The 12,833-nt window shown below is 34.3% G+C and overlaps 1 protein-coding gene across 1 annotated transcript in view; it reads left to right on the top strand.

Moving 5' to 3' along the window:
• Window positions 1–12,833, top strand: part of LOC115453787 (putative phosphatidate phosphatase) — a 109,985-nt gene that overhangs the window by 36,036 nt on the left and 61,116 nt on the right. Inside the window, exon 2 of the mRNA XM_037439084.1 lies at window positions 7,545–7,696. Coding sequence (XP_037294981.1) covers window positions 7,545–7,696 — 152 coding nt within the window. The remainder of the gene's footprint in view (window positions 1–7,544; window positions 7,697–12,833) is intronic.

Genomic DNA, 12,833 nt, shown 5'->3' with positions numbered 1-12,833 from the left:
ATAGTAATCTCACCTCACGAGGACATAGAAACCTGTCACCTATCTAAGGTGTCGAGCTGTGGATTTCTATGCATTGTAACATAATATTATAGTCAGCAGCTAGACTGTTATGCAACTGACAGTTCATTGGCCTAATTTGTTGAGACAACTGCGGTGTTGCCACACGCTCGTGGTTTACCAGACATTCCGGGAATTTCGTGATAGCCGGATTAAGTGACTACTTAGATGCGGTTTTATATGGCATGCGTGCGTAATTATGTGTGTAAATCTGATTATGATGTGTTATCTGTTTATAATTGCTGAATGAAAGTTGTTTATGCTTTCACATGATTATCTTTCCCAACCTCCTTTTAGTTTTTTCAGAATTGTGCATCACGATATCTCTGGTATTTCTGTTATTTGTGGGCAGTCGTAATAAGGCATTATCAATTTACCTACTAGTTAATTGTTGGTCCTCTGTAATCTGTTATATAAAATCATGAAGTTACATAATACGCACATGTTATGATGTAGAGATATGAGCACCTTTCGGGATGAGTCGAGTTTATTTCTCCTATTTTTTTTTGGACAAGCATAATCTCTTGCAGGTACAAATTCCAATCCTAATAACTCACAGGTTTTTCCGCTAATATCAAGTAAATTTTATTGGACTGTTATCGAATTAAATAGCTAATGTAGATAGTACTCAGTTTATTACCATTCATTTTGGAGTATAGATTAGAATGACACTTTTATTTTTATTCAGCTTATGCATTTATTTGATGAATATCTCAGAAGTTGTGAAATATGCCTTACGTATTCTATTACTAAATTAATGAACAAATGAAGTTTAAATATTTGCACAGGTTTACAATTTCTAGTATAAAGTCTCGTGCTAATTGACAATAAACAGTAAATGTTGGTGGAACGGGATTCCTATTACATTGATTTACCGATATCATTCGTGTTCTAACGAGAATGTAATTCGTGACAAATGTTCCTAGGTCGTACGAATGTTGGCGTAAGGTAGCTTGCACGACCGTTTACTTCACAATCACATTTTAGTATTCAAATAGAATTAGTATCTATCATATTGCATTGCAAGAAAAAGATTTTTTTTAGAAAAGCAAGGGTGTTTTGAAACTTTAAGTAGGCAAGGTTTTTTGTAAAGCAAATATCCTTATTATTTATTTCGCAATTTTTCGTCTTTGTCAAGAGCAGTTTTTGTATTTCATCTAATAAACAATTAAATATCTTTATAATTTTTTACATTCATTGAAGTTAAATTTTGATACTTGGCAACCCTAACCGCAAGCGTTCCGGGATGATTCATATTTCGTTTCGATGTTGAATCTTTTATATTTTACGACTATGATGTCTCCTTTACATAACGCTTGTGACATTGGTTATTGAATAATTCATTGAACCGAATTCCCTATATGGTGCCGGCGCGGCGTGCGATTTATTGTGTGTGGATATGATACTGGCGGTTTGCTTTGAATTCATCAAAACAAGAAGCGGTGACAATGCAATGTTGCGCTCCAAAAATCACAGATGTTTGGATAAGTTGCGACTGTCAAGTCGAAGTTGACGAGTCGTGTATTTTGAATGCTCCCGGAAAAAATATCTATGTCAGTTTTTTTTTTATTATTGCTTTGAATGATGAGACGAGCTTGCCGTTCGATGATGGTTAGCGATACGTCCGCCCATAAACAGTAGAAACACCATCTAACTGCTTGAGTTTCAAAGTATTGTTTGGTATTTCACTGCGCTCGCCATCTTGAGACATGAGATATTAAGTCTTATTAGGTCCAGTAGCTCCATTGGCTAAAATGTCCTTCAAACCGGAACACAGCAGTGACTACACACCGGTGCTTGGCGACAGAAATAGACATTGCGGTGGTACCTACTCAGGCGGACTCTCACATATGAGAGACCTACCTACAGTGAGAAATGGTTTGGATCATTCATATTTTGGACCAGAGTGGGAGGAACCGGCCGGGACCGGAGACAATGAAAGAATTAAGAAGAGGTCTTCCCCAGCAGTAAGGTACAGATATTGATAAAATAACGAGCGGTCTTTAAAGTGGATGACAACCTTACAAAGCGCAGACTAATTTCCACACCAATATAAATGTTACCAGTGTGACTAAAGTACTTTTATTTCCTCATACGAACCCGTTTACCGTATATCTTCAGATGTGTAGTTCGACCTCAAGATCCCGTTTTAGGATCCGTACCTTTTCCAATTTTACTAAATAATTTAGCTAAATTTGCTTCTTGGTATTATTGACGTCAGACATGTGAATATATATATTTTTGCGACACAAAAACATCTTGCTCTGACCCTGCTGTGCCTACAGGTAAAATGATGATTAGTTATCAAGTTATTTTTTGCTTGCTTTGACCAGGTAATTCCCGTGACAAACATGTGGATTCCCGTGCTTAGAAACAACGATCGTTGATGTCACTAAATATATACCCTAAATTAAAAAGAACATGTTCAAAAATTTCGTGTTCCTTATTATGTCTTTTCGATTTTTTTATACATACACACATTATTTATCTCCAAAGGAGAATGCAGAGGCGCAACCAGAGCACCCATTTTCGACAAGTGTTTTCCGTCCCATGATGTAATAGAGGGCGAGCCTATCGCTATATCGGGCACAAATTCCAGACTCCGGGCTGATACTGAGCAGAAAATCCCAAATTTTAGTTTGCTTAACCCGGGATTCGATCTCAGGACCTCAGAGCGCTGCCGTACCGCGCATGCAGTACAACAACACCACCGAGACAGTATTGTTTTTTTCATATTTTTATACATAGTATTCAATTATAGTATTACCTTCTGACATTGTTGCATATAAAGAAAAAATCGTGCGAAATATGTGTCATAAAATTTAAGGTTCTGGAATGTCTATAACATTAATCAGATGTCAATTGTGACATGACGCAACGATTGTAAGACGATGAACCCGCACCAGACTTGCGTCAATCATCTCTGGCTAGTTGCCACTCCTGGCGCAGTGTTGACACACGGCAGCGCGTGGTCTCGGCTTGTTCCGGAATTAATTCCACATAGAACATGGGAGTATTGTTCGTATTTTCCGATTTTTATGCGTGACAAGACAAGCGAATCACTTTATGATAAGATTAACTGCCGAAGAAAAGTAGTAACATCTCAGAACATCAGGACATGAAGCAGGGTTCTCATTATTCTAAAACAATTGATGATAAGTCAATTAATGCCTAAATATTACACTATACTGTATGTAGTGGACAATTAACATTTTCAACTCCTTCCTATCTTTCTATTTGAACAATTTCGTTGCGGAATAATGACATATTAGTTTTCGCTGGGATACGCCGAGCTTCACCGCTTGATGTCATAAGATGCGTGCCACTGCTGATCCTGGCTTACAGGAGTTGTAGTGGTGGGTGTGAGGGCGGGAAAGTCTCTTTACTGTATGTTTTAAACCTGAACAAAATGGTGCCTTCTGTAGTAGAAGTATAATCGTTGGAAATATTTGCGTGGTAGTCATTAAAATTTATGATTTTATTTGGACCAATATCCAAAATTAATGTAATTATCTCGTATGTAATTAACTTTAATGTAATCTGCATTCTGCACTGATTACAGTTTGGTTAATATTTGTTTTCTTGTTTGATTTTATTTATCTCGCATGTTTTATTACGTTGTAATTCCTTCTTTTACATCAGCGATCAATGTAATTATAACTACACGTAATTTTAATTCTTATTTGTTCCGCCTACGATTGAGGAAATTCTGTTTCTGCTTTAACTCTTCTTATGTTTTCTTTTGCAAACTAAACATTTTACTTTATGAAAATATTTCTGGTAAAATATGTTTTTGGAGGTAGCTTTGGTTGCCGGGCATTATATTACAATGCATTGCTTAGTAATATTTCTGCCCTATACTGGGTTTGTTACTATATAGCTACAACACGCTTGGTAATATAACAATAAAAATACCCAATATTTACTTCTAGCACAATTTAATATGCCAACTATATTTTCACAAGGTGCAGCTGCAAGTGCTCGAACCGAAATCAGCCAAGATATAATCTCCAAATCTGATAAGGTTACACGGCACTGTAGAATTCCTTCTTGTTTACATTACATTTAATGCGTAATGTACGCAACAGCTTAGCGCTCAAGTCATGTTGGTTGACTGGTACGTGTCAGAACCTATTAGCTGCAATCAGTTAACGTCCACTTGCTAGACGTTTCCTTGATTCAATTTAGCATTGTAAGTTATTGGATTCGGCGATTAAAAGTGATCGTGTGTCCTTAGCATAAAAATTGCATTCCTATAAAAATATTTTGGTTTCAGCAATTTTTGTTTAATTGTTGGAATGTTGCAATACGTTCCTAATTCGTTCGAGCACCAGACTAATGTTTTTGAAAATGTTCATGCAGAAATTTGATCATCTATTCAATCATTTCATGTACGATCCAAAGGCGATAAATGTCAGAGGGTATCAGATTTGCTGATAAAGATATTCAAACCAGTTTGAGTTCTAAACATAAGACAAGTATTGACCTAAAACCTCTTGTAATCTCTGATAAACACGCATCTATAAATTAACATGAGATTGAAGTACATACGTGACCGACAGGTTTATGTATACAAATAATCAAATAGGCCTTTTGCAGAGGCTACGTCACAAACATGGTTGGCAACAGTCGAGTATAGTTAATACAATAAATAAATATATTCTCGTACAGGATTTATTGCTCAGTGTGTCCGATTTGCCATTTCATTGACCCGGTTACTGCCGCTTTACGCAATGCTCACGTAATTTTAATCGAGGTACCATTGCATTTTATTGCTGTTATTTTGTTCATATTTTGCGACGCTAATTGAGTTAACTGGCTGTTATGTTATACCACCGCAATGTAGATATAACTGACGATAAATTCTTTGTGTAGAATTAGCAGCTTTAGAGTAACCTACTATTTCTTTACAGCCTAATCCTTTCGTTTTATTGTGGAATATACCAATACATTTTAACTATTTATTTTGTTATAAGATATTTTTTGTCTATTTTAGTTTTGAATTTATAGATTATAGTAGATTAGTCTATAAATAAATTAAATATTTTTAAGAGTTCTGTAATCCATATGATTTAGGAAGTCCTTTTCCTTTAATCCTAGATCATAGTATTATTTTAAATATCATGTGTATTTCCTCCGTCATCCTTAAAACCCAATATCCGAGATTTGAAGTGCCAAAGCACTCAGTATCTAAATATCATGATTACAATCTGCACATTTCCTGAACTAAATATGTCTTCTCAATAATATCGCGTATCATCTTAAAAATTTAATTAATTTTATACTTTATGTCTGCTTTCACTGATTAGTTCTCCATCAGTGAACGAATGATTGACGCATCATGATTCATGTCAAATCGATCTGAACGCGCGGTACCTCGTATACGATAACTTCGTGCCCATAAAACTGTGTCCATGTTATTTTTACATCAATAACATACGCTGCTTTTACGGTTGGATTTTAACCTGCACGCTGTACGATTGCTGTTTGGATTATAAGCGTTTTTGTGTGTTTGATTTTTCTTTTGTTTCAAACTTGTGCATTTATTTGATTATCAGCTTATTGTTTAAGTTTTAGTATAATATTGTTAAATAGCTTTTACTCGTGATTAAGCCCGCAGGAAAGGAGTTTTTGTGCATAAAAGTCCCGCTATATATTTTTCCGGGATAAAAAGAAGCTTATATCCTTCCCCGAGTCGTATCTACATACCAAATTTCATCGAAATTATTTCGGTAGTTTTTGAGTTAATCGCGTTCACACAGAGAAACACACGTGGCAAGGAATTTGGCTTATAATATGTAAAGATATCAATATTATGATAAATTTTATCATCCTATCTTTAATATTACAAATTAATAACTTAAGAATAAATCATAGTAATAAAAGACGCTACTGTGTTATTTTCATTGCCATGTATGTAATCAGCACTGTCGAAAATTAAAACATACAAACCGCTTCGACGAGTCAATTCCGTTAGTAATTAAACTAGTATTTATATTGTAATTTGACGAAGAAAGTGGAGCAGGCGTCATAATAATTAAATATATAGCAACATATTTTATTACAACAAGGAAAACATGTATTAATCATGCTTTTACTGCTTAATTAAGAGTTTATTTTCATAACGAGTTAAATATTATCTGGCGTTTTAATCTTATTAATATTCCTATTTTCGTTACTACCTCTTCAACTTAAATTCCAAACTTCGTCGCTAATATTTCAATACGATTTATTTCTCTTGACAACATTTTTAGTGCCAGCTTATAATTATGTTTTTATGTATAACAAAGATTTATTTCACAACCTTATACTTCAATTTTCTTTACTTAGTTACATTTATTATTATCTGATTCAGTGATATTGCTTTTTTGTTATTAGTTTCTTTAGCACCCGTCGTGATACCTACTTCTTTTTGCATTGTCACTTCTTGTTTATTGTGCTTCTGTCCTATTCATTTACTGTTGATACATTTCATTCTAAACTGATGTTTCTAATTTAAAATACTACGCTCAAAATATACTTTTATAATGGCCTTTCCATATGATCTATTTCCATTACGTGCCCTTTCCGTACCTGCTGTTTTTTGTCAGTCCTCTTCACTGTTTGTTGAAGAAACAATCCGTGAAACAATAGTTCGGTTATTTGTGGGCAGTTGTTTCGCTCCAATTTAAATTCCTTTTTTGACGGCTTCAAGTCTATCATTAATAGCGTTTTTTTCGTTGCGTAACTTTAATTGGCCGTATGATTTATTGAGTGCATACGTTTGTTATGGTTTTTGTTGCTTCTTTTTCTTATTAGTATCAGATGTTTGCTTCATGATTTCTTCTTTTATGATTTACAGTGATTTTAGTTTTTACCAGTATCTGGAAAATTAAAAAAGGTTTCCATCTGCAATCTAATGTAGTACAAATACGTAATATATTTTACTTGTTTTATAAAATAAATTTCATTGGCTGTTTTTATTTATTGCTACTTTCACAATGTAGCGTTTATCTCTCATATCTTTAAGCTTTGTAATATTAGAAATATAGTCAATTTGTTGTACCGAACCTCCTGACCACCGCCAATATAATAAACTGTTCGTTCCACTTACCAAAATGTAATTTGCATACGCTATTCATCCGTGAATTGTCCAAGGTTCGTTGACGTGCGGGTTACCTCTAATTTCAGTGCGTGCAGCATAAACTAAGGCCATGTTTAAAAATAAAATGGAACCAATTTTCCGCGTTCTATTTAAAGTTCAACCGCTGAAATTGTACCTGGAAATAAATTAGAAATAATATTTTGCTTTTCCTTTATTATTTAAAACGTTTAATTCTTATTCTTTGGTATAATTTATTATAATGATAATAAAAAGTATGTAGCTGTATTTTGACAGAGCAGCACATTACATATCATAATTTATTAAATATATTTCTGAAAGTATATTTAGGTCATGCACTTAATCAATACATACAACAATATCTAACTTTACTCTTCTGTTACAGTTGGTTTCCTCATCTTGGTGTTCTACTTATGGGGCGCGCCGTACGAGAGAGGCTTCTTCTGCGACGATGAATCTCTCAAGCATCCGTACAAAGATTCAACTGTCACCAATGTTATGCTCTACGTCATCGGTCTTGGTCTTCCTGTGTTTACGGTAAGAGTTATTAAAGTATTTATATATTATAGTTTAATGCAATTGTGGGTACGTATTTTTAGAATAGTTTGACCCCACCAGGTTGATGTACAACTGTTGCAGAAAATAGATCTAAAGTTAGCATTGTGTTTCGTGTCACTGAGATTTAAGTAACACGTTGTCGTATTTTTAAACCATATAAAAAATGCCTACGTATCAATGTAGGTGTTCATAGCACTGACACTTTATATGAAGACATCCACTTGACCCCTGTGGGCCATCTGCTACTAAAAGATCAACATAATTATGTCCAATGTGGATGCTAATATGCATTCAAACAAGTTATTTAGAATACTAAATTGCCCTGCAACAAGTCATAAAATCTATTGTTCATTTACCACGTCTTATGAAACTGAGCAATAAATAAGATGCTTATGAAACAAACTAGTACCCTAGCGATTTTGTCTTTTAATTTAATTGCACACCCACCGAGTCATACATAAATAACTTAAATAATATCCAAGACTATTTTACTGCTATGAATATTCTATTTTAAGGAGCGGGAATGTGAATATTGACACGAAAATCTGCTATAAATAATACGGTGCTACGAGCTGGAATACGCTGTTTAATAGTATAACCTATAAATAAAACAATATTGGCGCAAACATTTGCTATTTGCTTAACGTATGTGAAATAATAGTTATCTATTTATTGTAGGACACGTTGGTGATAATTCTATGAATCATAACAGAATGGATAAACTTTTTTTACTGATTCATCACGAAGTGTGGATTTTAGACACAATATTGTGTAAAAATATTTTGTTTGTACTTAAACTTAGAACTCTAGAGATGCATCAGAACTTAAATTACGTAATTTTGTCTTTAGTATGGAATTATGATTAAACTAATATGAATAGCTACAAATATCTTCTTCATACACAATATTTACGATCAGGAACCTAATTAAGCGCAACCAAAGGCAACCACTAATTTAATGAAAAAGGTCCTTACTATACGCTACACGGTCAATCTAGGTCACTATATTCCGTACTTGGTCTAACAACACACAAGGCGTTGCCATACTAACTTATCCGATTAAAGATTTATTTAACGTCCTTTCAACAATATCACGATCATTCAACGCCAGTATCCATTCACATGACGCACGGTTATATTTATAAACGGGCCAATTTTACACACCGGTGACATTAGACGATATTTAGGTGATCCACATTTTTGTGTCACTGACCGACTGCGACGTGTGAACTGTTACGTAAAAAATGTCCAACGGTACACAATGCTTGGTAAACGTGGATTATGTGTTTGCCGTCGTCCATGACATTGCTTGCACTTATCTGTTCGTTGTTGGTTTAAGCTCGCATTTCCATTTCTTCGATTAGATTTGGTATGTCCGAAATGTTTGTTTTAACTCTTTATTGGACAGATAACGGCTGTCGGCATTCAGGGTTGAGGGCTCACGCTTTTGCCGTGTTTAGAATGTTAAAAGGTTTACAAATTTGCTTTTTTATGGTTATTGCTTTGTTTGGGTTGCGTGTTTTCTTGTAATTGTCTTATAGAAGGATCGTATTTAGAAATGCATTAAATTTTTTTGTTAAGTGGAATTCTTAGTTTGTGAGAATTTTTAGCGTCCTCATAATTTTCAGTTTTACTTTTATGAAGGTTTGAAATTTGTCCAATATCGGTAATAGCATTGATATAAATGCAAATATTTAATTAAAATGGAAATGACATTTTCTTCTATATGAAATTATTCCGAACATACTACGCATATCTCTATTGACTTTAGGCGGTATTTCTCAATTAAATTATCAATAATCCATAAATAATTAAGTATTTTACAAGTAAATTACCAAGTTTATCGGCAATTTCTGCATAAATTCTATGAAAACACCCGACATTCCTTTATAAATTAGTATCATTTTATGCTATCGTATCAACTTAACTACGTTAATAACTATCAAGAAATGCAATAATTTTGATACGATATTTTTTCGTCTCAACATATCGTCAACATGAATTGGAAAATCAAATACACCATTAATCGTTGCTGTTACACAAATGCTCATCGTTTTGAGGCCAGTGGACCAATAGAAAATCACTTATCACTAGTTCGATTCCGGAACACGATCCAAATTGTTTTATTTTGATATCGACATGTTGAAAGAAACTGTAATTTTCTTTTGATCAACTATCATTACCCACATCATATTTGTATTGTCGATTATCTGTTAACGAATTATAGTATCGTTTGCTTTCTGGTCCACTGTTGATTGCAAAATGATCTTGTTCTTATTTTTTGTTCGGATAATCATGTGTATGCTTGTCCAACGTAGCATTAGCTGGGCACGATTTTGTTTTTTTTTCTTCAAGTCTGTTATCTCAATTGCATATTAGAACGTCATATACGGACAACATGTTTACCTTAAAAAGCTGCGAAAGCCGAGTTGGATGTAGAACGCACTGCCGAGATGAATATCCGCAGGTTCAAATCCTAAATGCACACAACTCGGACTTTTCTAAAAATCATGTGTGTATTCTTTGTGAATTATTGCATGCTTAAACAATAAACAGTGAAGGAAAATATAGTGAGAAAGTCTGCATACCTGAAAAATTCTCTATAGGAATTTTGAGAATGTGTGAAGTCTACCAATCCGCACTAGGCCATCGTGGTGGACTAAGGCCTTATCCCTCTGAATATTAGAGTAGGCCAATGCCCAGCAGTGGGAAAGTATATAATACAGGGCTGATATTATTATGTGTCTTAGAAAATCTATAAGGTATAGATTTCTATTAACCTACGGTCTTTTTTATTAACTGCTGGTTCGTAGAATATTTTTTTAAACAACCTGTTCCTGATAAGTCTGCAGCCTGCACCTTCTAACACTTATACGGTAAATCACTGCATAACTGTAAACACAATACCGTTTTAAAAAGCATACATAACAAAAAAAGACAATGACAAACTTATCAGATTAACCTGACTCTTTTACTTCACTCGTATAAATAAAACATGTGGACCATTAATAAGTCGTGTCAACACTTTGATTTGTATCAGAGAGAACACACGGACACGCTTTCTTCATACTCATTTCCTATAGTTGTCGCCGTACTTTCTCTAATTGCATTGTGTCCCCCGTTATTAGTGGACGCGTTATTATAAACAATTGCGCTAATAACTATTCACCTTCCATCCATTATATCGGGAATGTTTCTTAACAAATTATATTGTGCGTCTCCTTTTATATCTGTGATGTGGTCACTTTCAGTCTCATTAATACTTTTACTGATGTTTATTAGTTTTTTTACGCCAAAAATACTTGAGTGGTGAGATTAATGTAAATGATTATCTAGATTGAAAATCTTAACGCTCTTTCGTCTGTATATTGATTTTAAAGTGATTACATTGATTGAAATAAAACTAAAAACTATTTAAACGGATTTTATCGCGGTTTTTTATATTATGCGAAGTCTGCAGTCGCTGAACATTCTGAAGGAGGCTCCAATCATTATTTGCGATTAGACAAGCCACAAATCCTTGCCAAAGAACAACGATTCCTGCCTAGGATGATTCGCGAGGCTATTGAAATTAAAAAAACACCCAAATTTCAATAGGGAAGATGGTTGGAAGCTTGCACAAGCCTGGGATCCTGTTCTATATTTAATTAAATCGGATGCCAAAAGACCGGCTGCCAGACCTCAAGACACTGTGAGCTCATTCTGCGTAGATCGGACCGTCAACAGATAAAAATTTTAAAAAGTTGTATATTTGAAAAATGTAGGTAGATATTGTAATTTTGACTTTACGGATGAACAACACCTCAGTCCCCCCCGTGACCATGAAGGCTGCAGTCTTCGAAACGTCGGGAGAAAATAATAATATAAAAAACCGCGATAAAATCCGTTTAAATAGTTTTTAGTTTTATTTCAATGTCTAACATTCGCGTAAACATAAGAAATCATTATGATTACATTGATTTTATTGCGATATCAATAGAGTTATAAACGTATTGATTTTTCAAACGATAGCATTGAAGTTGCTTCTTGTCATAGGAAATGGATTTATTAAAATCTTAACAGAAGAAGAATGCAAAGAAGTAATAGAACTTTGTCTTAAGTACTTTTGCGGTAACACGAGCTTAGTTTGCCATTTTACATACGAAGATATTCCGTGTAGTTACTTTAAATTTCCTTGTCCAGTCAAACATCCCATTTTCTGCATTCCTTCATGTGTTTAGCTAGTATATGTCATTACCATTTGTAATGAGTCCATTAGCTCTCGTGACCTGTTTGATACGATGCCAGCGATTGTCACATAAACTCGGGCTTGCATCCTCACAAATAAAACTGGTTATTTTTTTTCAGTATGAACGCTTTCGACTTTTTGAACTCCATTCTCTAGTATTTTTATAACCAATCACTACAATGGCGTAGGCTCAAATTTTCCGCAAGAGAACCCGAGACAGCATATAGGAACTAATGCGTAAATTTTATTGAAAATTATTCGTATGGTAATTAAATATCACATAAATTACGAAAGGGAAGTCGACAAGAATCGGATTATATGGACGCTTCGCCACTGAATCTCTAGATGTTTTGCAAGGAACTTGATTTCGTGACATATATTTATTTTTACTGGCTCCAATAACACCCTGTCTCATAAAAATCTTCCCTGACATTGACCGTTAATACTGTTTCTTTGGCATTTCGCCATTAAATCGTGTCTGGCATATTGTTGCCAGTTTAATGTTTACGGGTTTACGGTGTTCTATTTTATTTTTTATCTTTACAACACCTGGTTATGTTAACGACAATTGTAATTAGAAGCAACGTGACGGATCTACGTGGTATCAAAGCATGTACAAGCTAGATTAAGCCATGGAACATCTTTACAAAGATCAAAAGAATTTGTCTTATAAGATATTTTTATGGCAACTTTCATCGTCTCCATATAGGTCACATTGTATTTCTAGTTCACATTTAAAATTGGCACGATTTTATTATGTTACTAGGATATTTTTTCATTGGATGCTAACATCCACTGCGACCTTGCATGCTGTTGATGGTAAGTATAGTGCAGTCCAAATATGGAGCAAATATACCATCGGACCCTGGAACGGTACACACTTGATCAT

This window comes from Manduca sexta, chromosome 16 (assembly GCF_014839805.1).
Source record: "Manduca sexta isolate Smith_Timp_Sample1 chromosome 16, JHU_Msex_v1.0, whole genome shotgun sequence".
NCBI classification, from domain to species: Eukaryota; Metazoa; Arthropoda; class Insecta; order Lepidoptera; family Sphingidae; genus Manduca; species Manduca sexta.
This window is presented reverse-complemented; position numbering and strand designations above follow the sequence as displayed.